This window comes from Pollachius pollachius (genome assembly GCF_949987615.1).
Source record: "Pollachius pollachius genome assembly, chromosome: 2".
In the NCBI taxonomy this organism is placed as follows: Eukaryota; Metazoa; Chordata; class Actinopteri; order Gadiformes; family Gadidae; genus Pollachius; species Pollachius pollachius.
Window position 1 is genome coordinate 49,554,747 of NC_136935.1, and position 22,381 is coordinate 49,577,127.

At 47.0% G+C, this 22,381-nt stretch overlaps 1 protein-coding gene across 1 annotated transcript; it reads left to right on the top strand.

Annotated features, from left to right (window-relative positions):
* The first annotated feature begins 1,152 nt into the window (after positions 1-1,152).
* Positions 1,153-20,530, top strand: naa15b (N-alpha-acetyltransferase 15, NatA auxiliary subunit b). The gene is made up of 20 exons (XM_079730504.1): positions 1,153-1,292; positions 4,670-4,754; positions 4,888-4,992; positions 5,808-5,965; positions 7,365-7,499; positions 8,868-9,021; positions 10,040-10,159; positions 10,371-10,466; positions 10,664-10,770; positions 11,044-11,116; positions 11,788-11,957; positions 13,272-13,424; positions 13,985-14,113; positions 14,940-15,153; positions 16,668-16,861; positions 17,282-17,390; positions 17,848-17,946; positions 18,250-18,393; positions 18,842-18,939; positions 20,238-20,530. Exons 1-20 carry the CDS (start codon positions 1,239-1,241, stop codon positions 20,433-20,435), a joined length of 2,595 nt encoding a protein of 864 aa, XP_079586630.1. The 5' UTR covers positions 1,153-1,238; the 3' UTR covers positions 20,436-20,530.
* Positions 20,531-22,381: the final 1,851 nt, after the last annotated feature.

Genomic DNA, 22,381 nt, shown 5'->3' on the forward strand with positions numbered 1-22,381 from the left:
AACATTCATTCGTCTGATAGTTCTCTGGCTTTGGGTGTAGTTCATGTTTATGCATAAAGCATAATCCATGACATTGAACGATCTTAATATGAAGTAATCTCACAGACTGTCGCCAACTGGTAACAAACCTGAGCACGGGGAGCACACGGCCATGTTTTGCGCGGTAAGGGCGCCCTCTATCGGGCCCTCACCAGAACTGTCCATATATGGCATATTTGGGGAACCACAATTCGTTCTCACTGTTATCCCATATTGAAATATACAGCAGAGACCAGGTTAAACATTGAACAGTTTAATAAAACTCTTTGTAAGCCGATTGTCGACGATCAATACAATTTTGACGGTGAAATATGGGGAAGGCAGCAACCGCAGTAGAAGGATTTCAGCACCTTCTTTACTCTGCCCTGTTTCTTCTTTTGGGTGACATCTGAAAAGTAGAAATGCATTTCTTGTCGAAAATGCGTGCTGTAAGTGCTGTAGTGCAAAGTGAGGTTGAAAATATGTTTTTGTAAAGTCACATAGTGTAAGACGTAAAGAAAGGTTAAATGGCTTAAATCAAGTGAAGGGATTTGAACTGAGTCTAACTGCAGTACACAATGTAAAAATGCACACCATTTAAAATTATTAATATGGTTAGAAACAAATAAAGTGAAGTGTTACATTTTTGAACGAAGGTTAACGGTTTAAATTGACCAAGTTACGAAGTCTGAAGTAGGCTATGGTTGAAGTGTCAAAGAATGACATTGACTTCTCAAATATTTTTATCTGAATATAAGAGATGATACAAGCTCATCTGAACATTTTAAAATTGGAATGGAGTCTCTAGGTGAACAATTGTGGAAGGAGTAGGGGCCCAAAGTTTGTAGAGAATAATAAAGAAAAAAATACAACTTATAGTAGTTAATAGTTGCCACAATACTATTTCGCCTACTATAACAGAAGCCATTCCATACTTCACATGGCATTAATGTGATATATGAATATCTACATTCACCTTTCCATCAATCGTATACAAAAAACGTCGCGGCCATTTTGACTGGCGCCTCGTCCCGTCGTCCCCACGTGAGGAGCGGCAGGGCGGGCGGGGAGCGCCGAGCCATCGAGCGGAGTGACTTAGGAGAACAAGGGCCGAGCTGTCGAGAAGATCGCTCCGCTCTCCGCTCGCTTTGACTGAAGTCGAGCTAACTTTAGCTACATGTGCTGAGGTCGAGCCGAGGAACTGATCTCAAACCACAACAATGCCGACAATAACTCTACCGCCGAAGGAAAACGCGCTCTTTAAGAGGATCCTGGTAAGATACTAGTTGTATTTTTTTAAATCAGTCCGCGGTACCCATCTCATTTCGGCTAGCACAACTAGTTAGCATTAGCCGTAGCTACTTAGCTTAGCAAAATGGCATCATTGAATGGACATGCTAATCTAGGCATGCCTCGCAGTGTCACTATTACAAACTCTAAAGAGGTTCAACGCGTCTGTTTTGCGTCAGCTTTTCTCGCCCGGTGTCCCCGGCACGGTGTGTGTGTGGGGGTCAGACACGAGTTGATATCTGCTTTAATAGTGCTACTTCAGCACCCGGGCCTCTCCACTTGTCAAACAGCCGTGTCCCACGATGGCTAGCTCGCTAGGTGCGCTATCTGTGGCTCTAGTGGGACTCAGGATGACAGCACCGGCTCACCTGTGTGCTTAGAGGGACACCGGTAGCCGGTTTAGTGGCGCTCCGATCGCACATGTGGGGACCGGTGTCTGACCACTTACACTCATTTGAATCAGTTAATCAAGCATTCGGTAGTAACAGTAGTAGTAACGGTGGTCGTGATCTGACAGCTCAGAAGTACGAGTTATAGTGCAGTCAGCCCCCATAACGTTATCCTCATTAGGTCTGCACATGTTCTTGCACAGAGAAGAGCAGTGCATGAGTGGAGTGAATGGGAGAACTGAAGTTATTGTGTCAGCACATTTTTGGCTCGTAACATCACCCCATGTAGTTGGAGTTCAGGCCTACAGTGGAAGCACCCTGTTATAGCCACCGGCCAAACATCCACCCGTTGCACTTGCACACAGTGTTCTTGTAGACGTTTCCTGATCCGGTCAATATGACCGTCCTTTGAAAGTTAAACAACATAAAAAAAAGGGAATGCATACATCGTTAATGGATTCGCATGGCAACCCCTTACAATAAATTGAGCATGGATGAGCAGTAGCACAACTGTGGTTGTTACCAAACCGGAAACTCCCTACTTTCATGTCTCCTCCTTTTTTATTGCAAATTTGCATCCAAGATAAGATCTTATCTAGGCCGTTTTACAGTTTACAGTATATATCTGCATACTTCGTCCAAGGTCGTAATTTGCTATCCAGGAAATCAGTGCGTAGCGTTGCAGCTTTGCACACTAGTGAAGACAAGCCTTTGGGTTACCCAATGCGTTCTACTTATCCCTATGTTTGACCATTTAAACATCGATGTTGAATAGGAACACTTACTGGTTAATTCTTCTTTGTAGTACATCTACCTGTTGACAAGCTCAACTTTACCTACTTAATTATACCTAATTTTTGTATTCTTTTTTAGATGCTTATCAATTTGGCGGGTAGATGCCATCCTTTTGGTTTTTAATCCAAGTCTTGTGCCAAGCGTTCTGCCCAAGTGCATTTTTCGAAGTCGGGCAGAACTCCAGTGTGTTATTGGCACTGGATTTTGTTCTATTGTATTATTCCAGCATGGTCGGTACTGTTCTCTGTTGGCTTACCCCCAATGGTAATAAGCTGCCTAAGCAAAGCCTTTTTAAAATATAGCGTTGCAGGTTATATTTAAAAAATGTGAGGAGATTAATAAACCGAGGACCCTCTGTTTTCAAAAGTTCCTGCTGTTACTGTTATGCTTTCTAGACTGTTTCTTGAAATGACTACTCATTGGAAAGTAAACTATATATACAATATACAAAACATGGAGTGTCTGACATTCTAGTTTTAGGTACTGATGTGAACTTTTTTTTCTGCTGCCTAGAACTGGGATGTTTAAACCATTATTAAAGTGTAATTCATTGGCATGGCGATGGCTGTATCTGTCAGTCACTGAATTGGCTTCAGTGTGCTGGGTTTCCCACAACAGTTTCATAGCCTAGAGACCCCACATGGATGATATTACATTACTGTTCCATCACTTCCTCTCTGACTTAATAAAATGTTTAGCTCTAGGAAGAGAATGTTGTGGTGGTTTTATGTTGTGTTTTGTATAGCACCTGATATTGACTTGTCCCAGACACAAGTGGGATTCTTACATCCCTCTCTCCAGCTCAAGTGGCCAAATCTATTTTGGGTGTTGTCAAAAGACGTGTTGGATAACTACAGCCCGCCCAATGATGTCACGAAGATCCCTTAAACTTCATAAGTATACAAGCATTAACGCAAGTGTACCCTTCTTGATCTTGTGTGTCTCTCTGAACTGCCCCCTAGGTGTCATATACAGGCCAGGGTGGCGGGTGGGGGTGGTCCATGTCACTGTGAACCTGGTGCTCATAAATAGAGATGGATGTCAACACGCTTGACAAGACCGGCATATCACCATGAGCTGTGTGCCACCTTCCAAGCCTTGATACGAAAATTCAATGGATGGATGGATTTAAAACTCTTTGAAATCAATCTTTGGCACATTGGTCCTTGGCTTGGCATATCGAGGCTTACGCCATAACTTGCAAAGTTATATCACATTTAATCCCTCACTTTCAATGTTTTAAGTTGCTCTGCACGCAAATCTTCATCGATCTTGGATCTTTAGCCACAATATGAAGTGCTGGTCCTATTGGTTCGCATCCCCAGAGCATCCCTTTGCCAGGGGACTGTACCCAATGGGTGCCCACGATATCCTCTGGTGATCCTTTGCTTGTTGGGTAGATGCGCCATGTGACATTAGATTAAGGTCCCAGTACAATATTATAATGTGGGAACGGACCCTTTATCTAATGGGTTGCTCCATAAAAAGACCACTGCTCCCAGTTTGCTAATGACGAGAATAATCCCCAGTGAGTTGTACAGGGCTTGGGTTTTCCATGTGTTTAACTGATGTCCTCGCTCGTCGGCGTTAGTGGGGTTCTTAGCAGGTCAAAGAAATGCCATCTGCCATCCCCCCCACCCCCCTCTCTGTCTGACACACACACACACACACAGACACAGTAATCTGTGATCAGTTTAAATGGACAGTAGGGAATGGTAGTGATTGTACAACATGTGCCTAAATATAACACCATAGCAGAGAGCTGGTAATTTTGGTAGTGGGCTAAGTGCTGCTGCAGAGGATTTGCAGTCTGTTCTGAAGGCCGACCGTTACCACGATTAACCAATAAATCACATCATGGTATCAAGGTTTCTGTTACTAGGGGGCATATATACAAACAGAAGGAGAGTAGATACATGTTGCCTGCCAAACCTGCTTTAGAAAGCAGTCTCAATCTTCTCCTAGCAGGTGTAACGATGCATCAGCTTTTGGCCGTTTGCAATTGATCACACTGTCCAATATTGATCATTGCAAAACTATATTCCGATGGCTGTCCACCAGTCATTGCAGCCTGCGGACCCCTTGCGCTTGTCGCTTCCTTACATGTCGCAGCAGTGAGTGGCTGTCGTTTTGTCCGACTCGCATTAACGTCCTTCCTTCTGCTTCTCTGTCCACAGCGATGTTACGAACACAAACAGTACAGAAATGGACTCAAGTTCTGCAAACAGATCTTGTCGAACCCCAAGTTCGCAGAGCATGGAGGTGAGTACTGTGAGAGCCACGTCGCTGTGAAGAACCACACATCTGCACCTCGCACAGCCTTCAGATTCTCAGTCCTCTCCCCCTACCCCATGCCCACCGCTCTCTCTCTTTCTGCTCTGTTTCTGTCCCTCAGAGACCCTGGCGATGAAGGGCCTCACCCTCAACTGTTTGGGGAAGAAGGAGGACGCGTATGACCTGGTGAGAAGGGGCCTGCGCAACGACCTCAAAAGCCATGTCTGTATCCTTGGTCAACCTCTCTCTCGGTGTGTACGTGTACGTGACACATGTGTTGACGTGCAGCGTTTGAGTAGCTGACTGTTATCTGAAGTCGGTTCCAAACAGGCACAAAGTCACTTTGTCACTGCTGCCTGCCCTTTGGGTTTAAACTTACTTGGAACTTTGTTTTACTACATTCGTCGTTTTTTTGTTTGCATTAATTTTTACGTTTTTGTTTACAACAGAACATAGAATAAATCAAATCAATCAATCCATTCTGGGTTTGTTCCTTATAAACGGGTTCTCTGGCCTAGTTAGTAATGGTAAGCGATTAAACGTTTTGAAAGAGCTCCATGGGTTTTGATGCTCTGAGTGCGTCCGGTGTACTTCAGAGAATGTACGCTAGCTTTAATGTACATACCCCGCCTTGCAAGAGAGTAGGGATGCTCGATTATGGTAAAAATCATAATCACGATTATTTTGGTCAATATTGAAATCCCGATTATTCAAACAATTATTTTTGAGTTTGAAAACATGTTGTATTTATGCAGCATGTCTCTCCGATTTTGTTTTTTGTAACAGAACTTTGAAATTTCGCCTTAAAAAAATACACAAAATGGTCAAATAGAAAATGTTCCAATATAAATGATGTACAGATATGCATCCAGCTGTTCTGCCCTTTCTATAAAACATAAAAAAAAAAAGATAATCGATTATGTTCATTTTGTGATCGTTTGACGCTAAAAACGAAATCGCGGTCAAATCCGATTAATCGCCCAGCCCTACAAGAGAGTGTGTCTGTGCATGCGGTCCGTTCGGCCCTTAACCCTCTCCCAGGCTGGCACGTGTACGGCCTGCTGCAGCGCTCGGACAAGAAGTACGACGAGGCCATCAAGTGCTACCGCAACGCCCTGAAGTGGGACAAGGACAACCTGCAGATCCTGCGTGACCTCTCCCTGCTGCAGATCCAGATGAGGGACCTGGAGGGATACCGGGTGAGATGGCCACAGCACGCCCGGTGAAACACAGTTCACGTCGTGGTAGTACATTTACATTGAGGGGACTCTGCTGACTCTTTTATCCAAAGCGACTTCATTCATTCACACGTTCACACACCGACGGGCGAGTCAACCACACAGGGCGACAGCCAGCTCGTCGGGTGCAGTCAGGGCGAGGCGTCTTGCCCACGGGCACCGCGACACTCAGCTTGGAGGATCCGGGGATCAAACTAGCACCCTTCCCAGTCACCAGTCAACCAGCTCTACCTCCTGAGCTACCGCCGTCCCAAGGCCTTTCGCACAAGAACTAAAAATAAATCGGGGGTTGTGTATTGCAGACATGCTACAGGACATAAGCCGCCCCAGACGTGTTCCCACATATCGGAGGAACTCGGTATCTCTGAGGCGAGGGGTGGCCCCGGGGAATAGCGTGTGGGAGGCAGGACGTGACGCATAAAGAATACAGCGGTAGTCAAAGGGTTTTGTTTACCATACGTCGAAGATGGCGGGCGAGGTTACCCACTCTCTTTGCGGCGGTATCAATACTGCATTTATTTAAACGTATCCGTAATATCAACAGAAGGGTGGAAAGAAGTTAGAACTCGAAACACAGGCAAGATGATAAAGTACGAAGCAGGAACACTCTGCTCCTGGTTTCGCACCAGTCACAGGACAGAAACTTGAGCGAGCGCGCGCTCGCTTGCTCCCCAATTGTCTGGACTTTACACTAGGGCCCTGGTACGTTAAAGTCCGGAGGGGCAGATTCTGACATTTGGGTTAACACATCGAGCCCAACCGGGTGATATTCGGAGAGTGTCCGACTTACGGTGCGAGGCCGACGTGTGAAAGGCCTTGTGTATATAGGTCTTTTCTCCAAATGCAAAGTCACGTTACAAGCCATTACACACTACTAAAAAGGCTGGACGGCTGAACATTTACTTGCTTCACTTATAGCGGCAGTAATAGCTACATTTTTCATTTGTCACTTGAGATTTTCTCACAATCGGGAGGGGGGGGGCGGGCAGAGATGGACTGAACAGGAGGGGATGGATTGAATCATGGATGGGTGCGTGTTACCGTCGAAAAAAACTTGCCGCAGTAGACCTTTGTTTTACCGTTGACGCTCAAATCTGAACAGGTGAGCAGCTGACGCCCACTCTGCGGCCGTGGCCACTCGCGTTGCATCACAAAAGTTGGCAGAACTATTTAGAGTAAAGCCCAGAGGCTTCAGCTTTGTACGTCCGTCGTCGTCCTCTTTCCATCCTCGCCACCCCATAAAACCCAAGCGCGCTCAAGGGAGTGCCTGGCCCTAAATCTCTCTTCCCCCCCCCCCCGAGATGTAGTGGGATCTAATGTGAGCGCTCATGTCTCTCGACGCCTGTTAACTCCTCCCCAGGAGACCCGGTACCAGCTGCTGCAGCTGCGGCCGGCCCAGCGGGCCTCCTGGATCGGCTACGCCATCGCCTACCACCTCCTGGAGGACTACGAGATGGCTGCCAAAATCATCGAGGAGTTCAGGAAAACGCAACAGGTGGGACCGGTGGGACCCGTGTGCCCCCCCCGCACGGCGAAAGCAACTCGCGCTCGGAAAGCGCTTTGAAGGAACGAAGCCGTATGTCCATAGCCCTGGAGTACATCAACGCCGCCACCGATGTCGTAACAAACCGACTGATTTGGGTTATCCTCTAGAACAGTGGTTCTCAAACTTTTTCTACTAGTATACCCCCTCTTGGAGTATATAGAGTATTTATTCTTTCAGCGGAGTACCCCCTTCACTAGAACAAAACAGTTTAAATAAATGATGTAATGTGCGTTCTATTTGGCAGTGTAAACATTAACATTAAAAGGGTGAAAATACTCACAACTTGGTGAGAAACATGGGCCTGTGCGTCATGCAACTTTTTGCTAATTTAAAGCTCCAAAGTTACCCCTGCAGAACTCCAAAGTACCCCCAGGGGTTCCCCCATTTGAGAACCACTGCCCTAGAATTCTCGACATCAATGTACAAAATACTGTTATCAGCAAACAAAGAGGTCTTGCAGTCCTCCCTCTCTACAGATTTGTTAAACACAACCCACGTACGCACTTGCCGCCTGTTCTCTGGCGTGCTTCTGATAAGGCCTGCCTGCATCCTGTCTTTATGCCGTCGGCACGGCAACGGGGAATACAGTTCGGAGGGCTGTGGTGGCACCTTTCCTGTCAACTGCAGTCTACCCCCTGACGCCGTGGCTGTTTGGATGTAGATCAACGACCGTCTAAATATAGACGTGGCTCCGTAACGGTACACATGTCTGAAGGCTTCACCGAAAGTCAGGCATTCAGGAAAAAGCTGTCATGCAGACAACAAACCAAAAGTCTGGCGAGGGATTTCTGCAAAGTTGCTCTTTTGTGCGGCACACTGCCACACACACATCCTCTTCTCTTAAGCCTTTCACTAAATACGTTAAAGTATAATCGATAACCTGAGAGGTAAACAGTTTAACATTGACCGGATGCCAATAAACAAAGTGTCCGTATTAACATGTAAACACACATTCATGAATGCAGTGTACTCATGTATCGTACAATTCATAACCCAAACGGACTGCATTTATACAGCGCTTTTCTAACCAGTGCCCACCCAAGGCGCTTAACAATATTGCTTAATATTCACCCATTCATGCACACATTCGCACACCGACGGCGGTGTCCACCACGCGAGGGCGACAGCCAGCTCGTCGGGAGCAGTCAGGGTGAGGTGCCTCGCTCAGGGACACCTCGACAATCGAACAAGCCACCTTCCGGTCACCGGCCAACCCGCTCTACCTCCTGGGCCACATGCTGCCTGCGAAACGAATGAAGGGGATCTCCTGTAACCTCTGTGTCTGTCTGTCTGTCTGTCTGTGTCGTGGTGGTCCAGACGTCTCCGGACAAGGTGGACTACGAGTACAGCGAGCTGCTGCTGTACCAGAACCAGGTGCTGCGGGAGGCCGGCCTGAACAAGGAGGCCCTGGAGCACCTCTCCAACTACGAGAAGCAGATCTGTGACAAGCTGGCGGTGGAAGAGACCCGAGGTGGGTCCCCGTTCCCCGTTCCCCCCCCCCCCCCCGCTGGTCCCTCGGCAACGCAGGGATCGGACTGCACACCGTTTTAGGCGTTCTTTTGTCTTTCTCGATCGGCCTCACCGTGCTGGCACCGCTATATTGATTTCTTTCTTCTGACAAATGCAATATTTGAAGTCCCTTTGGACTCTGCTAAAGCGTCTGCTAAATGCCCTTAATGTAAAGTGTACGTCTTGTAGGAGTTTTCAAACAATGCGGAAACACTCAATTTGACCCCACTATCCCAACGTTTTGAAATCTCATGCAACGCTGTTAACGGCAAAATCTGGTACGACTTGGTCCGTATTCCTGTCGTCTGATCCCGGCATAAGACTCTTAATCTTAGCCAGTGGGGTCTGTCACACACGCTCCCTGCAGATGTGTTTTCCTTTTTCACCGAGTGCATGCAGACTGGCCGTATTGATCCGTAAGCTCTACGATGACGTGGGCTTCAGTGTGACCCCAATCAATATTTTGGCTTTGTTTGACCACCTTTTCTCTCTCCAGTGGTGAAAACACCTTGCAGGATGGATCTCCTTCATCACTATTTTTAAGCAGGCTGTAAGCACATAATTGCATAATCTAGAACTAGATTATTTACACCTATAATCTATAATTATAATACATTTGTATTCTCGTAGTTAAGCGTCCATGCATCAATGTTTTTCCGACTTGGTAGCTCGAACGCACGTAGGCCGGAGATTACGCAGCACTGCACACTGCACATGTTTGCGATGATCTCCGCCTGTGTAGTAAATTAGTGATGTATCGGATCGGCACCGATATGGCACCGATACCCGATATTGTATTTTAGGCCGCATCGGAGGAATTTCCGATACGGCTATCGATATCGGAACAACTCTAGCGATTACTCAGACCTCCTGCTCCGTGCCGGTACGCTGAGATGCGTCGGCAGTGAAGAGCAGCTCCAGTGTGCTCACCTCCTCCTCCTCCTCCTCCTCCTCCTCCTCCTCCTCCCTGTCTCTCGTAGGGGAGCTGCTGTTGAGGCTGGAGCGCATGGAGGAAGCCACAAAGGTTTACCGCCACCTGCAGGAGAGGAACCCGGAGAACTGGTGCTACTACCACGGCCTGGAGAAGTCCTTGAAAGCAGGTACGGCACATCCACGCACATAGACACGTGTTGCCTTCTCCACGGCATCGCGTTTGTATTGGAATGTTAATCATTTGTGTCCGGCAAGACTTCATTGGCGAGAATATTAAAATATAATCCTAATTGATATCGATCTTTTGTTTTGATTTCGATTTTCCATTTTACGGGTTAAGATGTAGAAATATTTTTGCTATTTCTTGTGTTTTTTCAGAAACGGTTGACGAGAAACGGAAAATCTACGAGGAAGCGTGGGAGCAGTATCCCAAAGGACTGGTTCCCCGCAGACTACCCCTCAACTTCCTGTCTGGTGCGGCCAATCAGATGCTCCGAACCCTTTTCCCATCAGGCCCTTAGGCTAAACCCTTTTCCCATCAGGCCCTTAAGCTAAACCCTTTTCCCAACAGGCCCTTAGGTTAAACTCTCTATTCCCAACAGGCCCTTAAGTTAAACTCTATTCCCAAGCTTACGCTGTCCGTCCCTCTGTCGGTCCGTCTCTCTGTCCAGGCGTGAAGTTCCGGGAGTGTCTGGACCGGTACCTGAGGCTGAACTTCAGTAAAGGATGTCCGCCCGTCTTCACCACCCTCAAGTCCCTCTACCACGACAAAGAGAAGGTGCGTTTACCATCGGCCGCCTCAGTTACCTGGGGATGAAGAACTTACTTTTCAGGACGCTTCGGACAGCAAAATATTTGATTTAATGTATAGAAATTCCTTTTCAATTGACTAGTCATTATATAAATAGGGTTTTTATCATCTGTATAGAATGGTATATTATGATTGGCATTTCCACGACACCTGGTCACAATGTTTATTTCTTGCAACCATGCTACTCCCATACAGCCGTGGGGACCCACATGACCTTTGACCCTGTCACCTCCTCTCTAGGTCGCAATAATTGAAGAGTTGGTGGTTGGCTATGAAACCTCATTAAAGGGCTGTCGAATGTTCAACCAGAATGGTGAGTAGAAGAGCAACAGCCTTTTTTTTTTAAGACTATTTTCTGCATTTTATGTTCATGTTTTAATGTACGTACTTATTGTATGTTTGTACGTCCTGGTACTTGATGTACATACTTGTTCTATCTTATATGTCCTTGCACTTAAAAATAGTATCTGGCATTGTGTGGCGAATTATCCTAGCTATTTTTGTTTTATACAGGGAATGGGTACAATTACAATTAGGGCATTTAGCAGATGCCTTTATCCAAAGCGACTTACATCGGTTAATACACACATTGACACACCGACGGCAGTCAACCATGCAAGGCGACAGCCAGCTTGTCAGGAGCAGTTAGGGTTAAGTGTCTCGGTCAGGGACACATCAACAGTCGGCTAGGAGGAGCTGGGGATTGAACTAGCAACCTTTCGGATACAAGACAACTGCTCTACCTCCTGAGCTAAGCCGACCCTAAACCTAGGTATTTGTTAGCCTTAGACTAAAGCCCAGAAGCTTCAGCTGGTTGCTTGGTTCTATGAGCATCCTTACTGTACCGACAGCGACACATAATTTCTCTTTTGACCAATGTACTTATTGTGAGTCGCTTTGGATAAAAGCGTCTACTAAATGTAAATGTCTACACGGTCAACATTTGAGATTTTTTCCAAGCTGTCCTCTGATTGGCTGTTCCAGACGGCGGTAAGGAAGAGCCCCCGACAACGCTCCTGTGGGTGCAGTACTTCCTGGCGCAGCACTACAACATGGTGGGCCAGCAGACACTAGCCCTGGAGTACATCAACGCCGCCATCGAGAGCACGCCCACGCTCATAGAGCTGTTCGTCATCAAGGCCAAGATCTACAAGGTACCGCTCGCCCAGACGGCTCGCACGCGACCAGGCATAGAGTTGCTCCGATACCGGTATCAATGCCAGTATCGGATGTTTCAGCCGTTGGAAGGATCGTGCGAGATGTATATGTTTCAGAAAGCTGAGGGTTCACGTGGGCTGTGTGTCGGATGATTTCGCTTGTTGATGAACCATGACTAGAGTTGTTCCGATACCAGTATCGGAGGTCTTTGCGATACCAGTATTGGAGGTCGTTCCGATACCAGTATCGGAGGTGGTTCCGATGCCAGTATCGGAGGTCGTTCCGAAACCAGTATCGGAGGTCGCTCTGATACAGCTTAAAATGCAGTATCGGAAGTTCCTCGGATCCTGGCTAAAATGCAGTATCAAGTCTATGCGCCGATCCGATACCTTCATGTGACCAGGTAATTTACTACACAGTCAAAGAACATCAAATGTGGTGTTATGCTGCGTTTGTTAATGGGCAGAGGTGGAAACGTGTCAACTCCGACCTGCATGCTCTGAGCTGGCAACTCGGAAAAACATTGATGCATGGACGCATAACTACAAGAATACAAATGTATTATAATAATTATAGATAATAAATGTAAATTATCTAGATCACATTTAGTATTATCACAGTAAGTGAACCAACTATACATAGCTGTCGTCGTAAGAGAACCCTTCACTAAGAACAAGTAATATTAGTAGTTACAATGCTAGATGCTGTATCAGTAAATACTCGGAATCGGCCGATACTAAACTTCAGGAGTCGGAATTGGTATCGGGAGGGGAAAAAATGCAGGCCTAATAGAGTCCAGGCGTGGTGCCAGAATTCAGGCTTGAGCTTGGCCATGTATGTTGTCAAGAAAAGTGAAAATAGGTGAGCGGTGCCTTTTTAAAATGTCTAGTCAACACGTCAACCTACCTGACCTTTTGATTGACAAGTCTTCCACCAACTAGGCGTAGTCTTTATAAGGAAGTCTTTTACCTTTGTATGTTTGCACTGAGGATGGTCTGAATGGGACTGAGAACGTTTTGCACGCACTTTGGGTAGCACGTTACACTTTTATGCAATAAAAACGTACTGTTGCATCGGCTACATGGTGTGCGAGTTCCAGTCCTTTAATTGTCAAGAAAGGCAATTCTCTATTGTGTCTTCGAATGTATTTGATAATTTCAGGCACCGATAATTTCACTTCCTATCAGCCCTGAAAATGGTATCGGAACATCTCTACACGCAACAACGTAACCGCGGCCTCGATCGCGAGTACAACGCCCCCCCCCCCCTCCTCCGAATGTTGTGTGGTGACCTCTGACCCCTCTCCTCAGCACGCCGGGAACATCAAGGAGGCTGCCCAGTGGATGGACGAGGCCCAGGCGCTGGACACGGCCGACCGCTTCATCAACTCCAAGTGTGCCAAGTACATGCTGAAGGCCGGCCTGGTGAAGGAGGCCGAGGAGATGTGCTCCAAGTTCACCCGGGTGAGAGTCGGGGTCCCGCTGCTGGCCGCGCGTGAGACGCTTACGAGGGCACGCCTTGGATTAAGGCATTAGAGGGGTCGATGCTGCCGAAAGACAGCCCACCGTACAGATTCAGGGTTGTGTTTTATTTCACCTCGTCAGGTACACAAGAGTTAAGTTCTTGGGCTTGGTACCTCGACAGTCACATTACGGAGAAGCGATACTACAAGATGAAGATGACAAAATAAAAAATGAGTTAAAATATGTAAAGGATAAGGAGCAGCATCGCAAACAAGTAGTAGAGAAACTAAATAAGTAGAGAAACTAAAAAGGTGATGATAATAAAGTGTAAAGTGTCTAGACTAAACCGTCCTTTTATTGGGATAATTGTGAAACTGATATGTTTTTCGACAAACGAAAAATATTATTTATTTTTTCGATGAACAGAAAATATTATCATGTATCATTCATAATTAAATACATTTTGATTTGTATACAAAATGCCAATGAAATTTTTGTCAAAATAATGGGAATCAAGGTCCGTGTTTATAACCCTGGATCGGCTTTGTCAATGCCCGTAGGAGGGAGCGTCCGCGGTGGAGAACCTGAACGAGATGCAGTGCATGTGGTTCCAGACGGAGTGCGCCCTGGCCTACAAGGGCATGAACAAGTATGGAGACGCCCTGAAGAAGTGCCACGAGATCGAGAGGGTAAGGGAAAAACCCCCGCTCTCCTCATTAGGCCTGAACGAGGGGAGAGCTAGAGAGCACGAGACCGTTATAGGCGAAGGATTCCCTTTTATATTCGGTCTAAACCAACGCTGAAGAGCCTGGCATCGGCCGTCAAATTGGGAGTCAACCTGCCTGCTTTCATTCCTGCATTTAGCAGTCCCTCCAGAAAAACGTGATTATGCGATTGCATAATTCAACGCATAATCAGCCAAAGTCCGCATATTCATGCAGGGGCCGTATTTTTTCAAATATGCCACACTTTCACCGCATAAATTGCAGATTTCCGTGCAAAATATGCGGGGCTTGCATGATTTCATAATCCCCGCATTTTCGTTGCAAAAAAGTCACATATATCTTGGCAGAAATTTGAAAAATGTTGCGTTTACTTCACACAAGAGCAGCCATTTCCCCCTGTTGCCATGGGAACGTTATGAAGTGAAGTAATTACGCGACGTGAACGTGAAAGTTCCCGCAATTTTTGCAAGTTCCCGCAATTTCATCGCATAAAATTGCATAAACATGCCGCATATTTCATCGCATTTTTTAAGAAAACGTGCCGCATAATCAAGGATTTTTGGCAATCACAACAATCACAAAAAAACGCCGCATTTTTCCTGAGGGACTGATTTAGCTTGGCTCCAGTCTGTAATACACAACGGATCCTCTAACAATTGTCTCCTGTGGTGAATGTTGCTTATCTAGCCATCATAGGTCTAGGTGGACGTATGAAATCACCCCTTTTAATATTTTAGGTCTGGTCCTGCCTAACCCTCCTCAACTCTTCCCCCCCGCTCCCCGTCCACAGCATTTTGTGGAGATCACGGACGACCAGTTTGACTTCCACACGTACTGCATGCGTAAGATGACGCTGCGCTCGTACGTGGACCTGCTGAAGCTGGAGGACCTGCTGCGGCAGCACCCCTTCTACTACAAGGCGGCGCGCACCGCCATCCAGATCTACCTGGGGCTCCACGACAACCCGCTGACCGACGACAGCAAGGAGATGCAGGCCGACACAGGTACACCCCCCCCCACCCGTTGGAGTAGACCCCCGCCACTCAGACTTAGGGCTGGGCGATTAAACGAAATTCGATCTCGATTTCGATTTTGGCGTCAAACGATCACAAAATTAACATCATCGAGTTTTCGATTTATTAATTTTATTTTTATTTTTTAAATGTTTTATAGAAAGTGCAGAACAGCTGGATACATATCTGTACATTATTTTAGATTTGAACATTTTCTTTTGGACTATTTTGTGTATTTTTTAAGGCGAAATTTCAAAGTTCTCAGTGGCAAAGTGTTTTTGAGAGAGACACGCTGAATAAATGCATCATGTTTTCGAACTCAAAGTAATCGTTTGAATAATCGTGATTTCAATATTGACCCAAATAATCGTGATTATGATATTATTACATAATCAAGCAGCCCTACTCAGACTCTCTTCTTCTGTGGCAGACCAGTTTATTATTTTTCTAATATACCAGTTCATAGAAATCTGCACAGAAAAAACTTTGAGATCACGCTTTGACTTCCAATTACGTCAAACATTATCCCTTGTAGTAGCATCTGTTGTGGACACTTTGGGGAACAGGGTGAGATCTGCTCTGAGATCTGTTGGTGGCCCTATGGTCGATGAGATCTACAGAGTATCCCTAGGCTGATGCTGTGAGCTCAAAGAGATAGTGGTGTGTGGCATATGGAGGTTGTATATCCTCTAAGGCTGTTTTACGGCTCAATAATTATATAAGAAATATTATCGCAATCTAAATATGGCCTGGTGCAATACATCCAAATTGCAGGAGCGGGGATTTAATAAGGGTACAATATGTAAATGGATAACACCATTATAAATTAAGTGCTCTAGTGCTGCTGAGATGACCTGACCTACAATTATTTTTCATCATGTCACATCATGTTAAAAAAAAAATCCCTTCAATTTTAAATTGTGTCCAAAAAATGATCATTCCCTTATAAGAGTTGCTCTTATTGCTATCACTTTATCTGTCAAAATAATTGCAACAGAATAATTTTTACCTTTTATCTTTCAGTACTACCCTTTTCAGGACATGGGTTTGTCTTATGTAAGAAGCATGAGAAACTCCTCTTACAAGGGCTTGATTCAATTTTATTTGGATAGCCATTAATCACCGGTAGAGTCTCCAAGGGCTTAACAGGCTGTATATTTATGACACCCCCCTGACCTCCCAGAGGGCAAGAAAAAAACTCCCTTAATCAGCAAGGAAGAGATCTAGAGAAGGAACGCACAGTGGGGCATCCCTCCTTCAGGGGATGATCAGGAGGGCAATGGGGGCCACAATTGACTTGCATACATACAGGCAAAACATTTTAAATCTGTGATGGGGTGCTGGCCGGTCAACAGTAAGGAGAGTTCAGGCATTCAGTCGTACTAACCAGGTTGATGAGGGTGTACAACTGTGAAGGGAAGACAGGCTCTTGTCACTGTACAGACATGAGACCAACACCACCAGCAGCAGCAGCACTAACAGGTGGTTCTTCCCTGCCACTCCAGCCAACCTGTCGGACAAGGAGCTGAAGAAGCTGAGGAACAAGCAGAGGCGGGCCCAGAAGAAGGCCCAGCTGGAGGAGGAGAAGAAGACCGCCGAGAAGGAGAAGCAGCTGAAGAACCAGAAGAAGAAGAAGGAGGACGACGACGAGGAGATCGGAGGTCCCAAGGAGGAGCTCATCCCCGACAAGCTGGCCAAGGTGGGTGTGTGTTTGTGGAGCGCAGTTGATAAGCCATCAATGGCTACACCGGGGCGGCAGTGGCTCAGGATGTAGAGCGGGTAGACTTGTAACCGGAAGGTTGCTAGTTCGAGCCCCGGCCCCTCCTCCTCCTAGAGTGTCGAGGTGTCCCTGAGCAAGGCACCTCAGCATAACTGCTCCAGGCTAGCTGGCCGTCGCCCGGCGTGGTTGACACCGCCGTTCTGTGTGTGAATGTGTGCATGAATGGGTGAACGTTAGGCAGTATTGTAAAGCGCCTTGAGTGGCCGCTGGTTAGAAAAGCGCAGTTTAAATGCAGTCCATTTACCATTTACAGTGTTTTGGCCACTTCTTGGAAACGGTTTCCACCGTGAATCTGTGTGGAGGTCCGTTCCATAACACTATGCTGTGATCTGTTTGCAGGTAGAGAATCCCTTGGAAGAGGCGGTGAAGTTCTTGACGCCACTGAAGCACCTGGTGAGGGACAAGATCGACACGCATCTGCTGGCCTTCGAGATCTACTTCAGGAAAGGTACCAGACTTTTCTTTTTTTACCCATCTGAACTTGTCTGGAGCGCAGGCTCCATTAAGTCAGTGTTTGCCCTTGGGGGTCCAACCATTACTACCATTTAAATAAATGAGGTTGCGCTCATTTCAATGTTTCCGGCATTAATGCGTAACTTCGTAAGCATTCGGGCAGATTCACATCCACAAGGCCTCACCAGGGTTCCAGGTCTGAGAGTAGGGCTTAGTATTATTATTACTGCACTGCAAAAACATGTAAATACTTTGGAACTGCTCGAGCTTTTACTGAGATGTCTGGTTTGTTTTAAAGACTCCACCGGAACAGCGCTATGCTGCTATCCATCTCCGTTTGAACATCGTCACTTTATATAACCTGTGCCTTCAGTCACTCGCCCAGGTTCCGTTCCCTCTTCTGAAGGGAATCCGCTGACTGTAACTCTTGTGGTGTCTTCCTCCCCCTTCAGAAAAGTACCTGCTGATGCTCCAGTCTGTAAAGAGGGCCGTGGCCATCGACCGGGACAACCCCTGGCTACACCAGTGTCTAGTGCGCTTCTTCAAAGGAGGTGAGGGGGAAGGCTTTGCCTTGACTGACTCCCCCGCTGAAAGGTGCTGGGTTCGATTGCCCCACAGTCTACCCCCTGGGGGTCCTTGGGCATTGATGCCGCACCCCTGTGACACAGATCCGAAACCAACACCTACTGTGCTTTGGATGAAAGGCTTTGCTAAACGACAGCACAGCCCTGCCAGCGCCACACTCTGCTTGAAGCCCCGTACATGTAGGGCAAGTTATCGTTTCAGGTACTCGACAGCTCTGTTCGTATTTAATAAGGTGTGTGTGTGTGTGTGTGTGTGTGTGTGTGTTGCAGTGTCGGAGAGCACAGACCTCCCTGTGGCCGTGCGCACGGTGCTGAAGCAGGAGATCACTCGGCTGTTCGGCGACAGCAACGCCAGCAGCTTCAACCAGGAATACCTCTCCAAGCACTCCAGCTCCATACCCCACCGGGTGGCTGGTAGGTGTCTCACTCACTCTAACAGTCTCACTCTCTCACTCACCCACTCACTCACTCTAACACAGTCTCACTCACTCACTCTTAATGCAGTCTCACTCTCACTCACTCACTCTAACACAGTCTCACTCTCACTCACTCACTCTAACACAGTCTCACTCTCTCCCTTACTCACTCTAACACACACTTATTTACACACGCTCACTTGCTCACTCACTCACTCTTAGACACTCACTCACTCTTTAACACACACTCACTCACTCTCATACGCGTTCTAATGCTCACCCTCTCTAACACACTCACTCACTGTCTAACACACACTCACTCACTCTCATATGCGTTCTAATGCTCACTCACTCTAACACACCCTCACTCGTTCTATAACTACTAGGATTGAGTGAACAGTGCCTTGGTCGTTCTCATTAACCTGCTGTATCCATTCTCCCGTTAGCTGCTAAGATGATGGTCTACATGGACCCCTCGACTGAAACCAAAGCGATGGAGCTGGCCACTGCCATTGACGAGTCCCTCGTCAACAGAACCATCGTGGTGCGTCTGCATGTCCACACACACACGACACACAATACACAACAAACTGCACACAACGCACCGACAATCGCTACCAGACTTCGGGATTCGTTCAGTTCAATAGAGAATCAGAAAGACAAAAGTATAGGTTTATAGCAATGCAATGTTAATGACTGAGGATGATTGTATGTCCTGGCACTAAAATAGTACACAGCATCGTGTAGTGTCTTATCCTAGCTATCTTTTGTTTTATACGGGGAATGAGTTAACCTAACAATTGTTGGCGCTTGCCCCTTGGTTCTATGAACATCCTTACTGTACCGACAGTGATATAATGCTGTTTCTTTCTTCTCACAAATGTCCTTATTGTAAGTCTCTTTGGATAAAAGCGTCTGCTAAATGCCCCATTAATGTAAATGTGTAATCAACGTTCTCTGTTGAACACCCAGTCCAATGTCTGACTCTATCTACAGCTGGCATGTCGTAGCTCTGGGTGTCACAACAACAGAGTGGGAGTAAATGACTGTGAGGGCTTGCGTTCGACTTCTTGTTGCAGCACAACTAACCAAACAGGAATCTCTAAACGCAGATGTCCCCTGAGGCAATAGGCTTTACCAGAGCTCTGTGGGGGGGGGGGGGGCGAACATTTTGAGGAATCAACTGCATGCTGGGTTGAGTTTGGAAGGATAAATCCAACGGTTGAGTTAGCGTTTTCGAATGTGGGCGGATCATGTGGGTCACGAAACGGTAGCAGCTATCGGGATATTGGTGGATATTCGCAGATTTATATTTAGAATAAAAAGCTAGAATACTGGAAAGAGCGTCCGATGAAATACTTGCATATTGTTTCGCCTATTAACCTCTTCATCCCGAGAGGACCCAGATCCGGGCCACCTTATTACTTCACATGCACAGCGATCTTCCTTAGATTCCATATTATAGCACTATTATCATGCACTTCTGCACTCAATCTGCCAGCTCTCCTTCCTACCTCACGTACAGCATACAAAAGGTGCAAGCATACATTAAGTACATTAAGTGCCAGGACGTACAGAATACGATGTGTGTGTGTGTGTGTGTGTGTGTGTGTGTGTGTGTGTGTGTGTGTGTGTGTGTGTGTGTGTGTGTGTGTGTGTGTGTGTGGGGCTAGGGGGGAGGCTATGCAAAGTGTAGATGACCTCTGAACGAGGGAGTGTTCTGCGGACGCGGGAGAGCGGCTCTGCGGTCCTGACGTCGGCAGGGAGCCCGTTCCACCGTGTAAACGATCATGTCCTCACCCCCCCCCCCCCCCCCCCCCCCCCCCCCCCCCCCCCCCCCAGATCTGCACGGACGTGCTGGAGAGCCTCGGCAACGGCGTGCTGGGCGACTGCAAGGAGCGCGCCGAGGCGTACCGCACCGCGTGCCACAAGCTGTACCCCTACACGCTGGCCTTCATGCCCCCCGGCTACGAGGAGAACGCCAAGATGGCCAACGGCGACACCGGCATGGAGACGGAGGAGCTGACCAATGAGATGTGAGCGACGGGTGCTGGCGCCGGGTGCTGGCGGCGGCGGCGGAGGAGGAGGAGGAGCACGTTTTTCTTTTACAGCCTGGCACTGAGCCTTGGGGTCCACCGACCGATGGCCGTTAGGAGGAGGAGGAGGAGGAGGAGGAAGCTGAAGAGATGTCGCTGCTCTCTGGCTCGGCTGGAAAGGGTGGACCCCCGGGAACGCTTGGCTCTTTTTCACGTGGTGAAATTCAGGACTGTGTGTGTATCTGTGTGTGCGTGTGTGTGTGTGTGTGTGTGTGTGCGCGCGTGTGTGCGATGTGTGTTTGTGTGTGTGCGTGTGTGTGTTTGAACAAAATGGGAGGGGGGGGAGAAAGAGAGAGGGATGTGACAAAACAGCTATTTGATTTTTTTTTTGTTTTTTGCTTTATTTTTTTATTAGTTATTTTTTAAAAATAGCGCGTACAAACACACTGAATATCGGGGGGGCGGGGTGGGGTGACAGACAGCTGACGTGACGAATGAGGAGGATCTCGCGGTCTTTGCCCTCGGGAGATCCAGAACCACCAGAACTGCAGCCACTACTTCTGAGTCAGCTTTAACAACACTTCCAGACACACAGACACCCACACACACACACAGAGACACACGCACACAAACTCTACTGCGACCAGTGTTCCCTGCATTTTAAAAAAAGAACGTGTTATTTATAAAGGAAAAGAACAAACAATACTGTACTCTCTGGGACAATGGAGCCCCAGGTCTCCAGGGGGAGAAGACTCGTGGTTACTGAGGGTCCAAACCCCAACCAGCGCGGACACACAGCCGTAAGGAAGGGGTCTGGCGCCCCCTAGGTGTGGTGCACGGTAGCACGGACAGGCCTGCAAGAATACTGCCCGTTGGTGGCTGTGTCCCACTACTGACATGCGTATGGCCGTGCCCCTCCCACCTTCGTCACCTTCCCACCGTTCCTTGGTCCAGCGTGTACTTGGGAGGGGGGGGTCTGACTCTGTAGATCTGTGTTTATTTTTCACCAGAGCTATACTCCATGGAGCATAGCTTCTTGTGTACCGGCACTGCACACGTGGAGAGGGGGGGATTTGGGAGGGGGCGGGGGGGAGTGTGTCGTGCTTACTTCCACACTGTCACTGCTGCCATGTGTTTGTTCTGTTTATTTGGGGTTGTGTTCGTTTTTTTTTTTTTTAGATCTAAAAGGGTTGGATAGATCTGAGCAATACTACAGACACTGTGTAGTCCATAATGGAATGAATAAACTCATGTACTTGATGCTTATGATTTCTTTATCCGTGTAAAATGGATTGGACGGAAGAGTCTCTTCAGGATGAGCGGCGTTGTTCTCTTGAGTCTGTTGTACAAAGTCTTTGTTACCAAATTTAATTTTTAATTGAGTGCATGAAAACGACCTCGCATCTCCCCATACCCCCCTCAGAGGCCCTGTGAAAGATGAGCCCGCACTCCATCCCATCCCCGACGTTCTGTTGCCCACGGTTACAGAGGATACGAGTCTACAAGTAGCACCATGAACCCACCCCCCATGTCTGTCTGTCTAGGCCCCGCCCCTCAACGTCTCCTGTTCTTTTGAGATTTTTTCCCTTTTTAATCTGTCCTTTTTATTTTTCCTCTTAATTTTTTTGATTCTAATGTGAAGGGTGAAATCTGGGATGGCGTTGTATGATTTCTCTGATTTTTTTTTTTTTATATTAAACCGGACAAAACTACTTTTTTTTTTTCTTTTCATGATTTAGCTATTCCGTTGTCTCCTGCAAATTCATCTCGTCATGTTTATTCCTGACTTCCATGGATTTTAATCTGAAATCGATTACTAAATTATCAGTCATGGCATATTCATCGGTTTTAAAAACAATCAAGATTACATTCAAAATTTGACTTGCGCCTATGCAATAATCAGGAATAGATGCCAAACGTTACAAATACATTAAACACAAAAGTAAACCC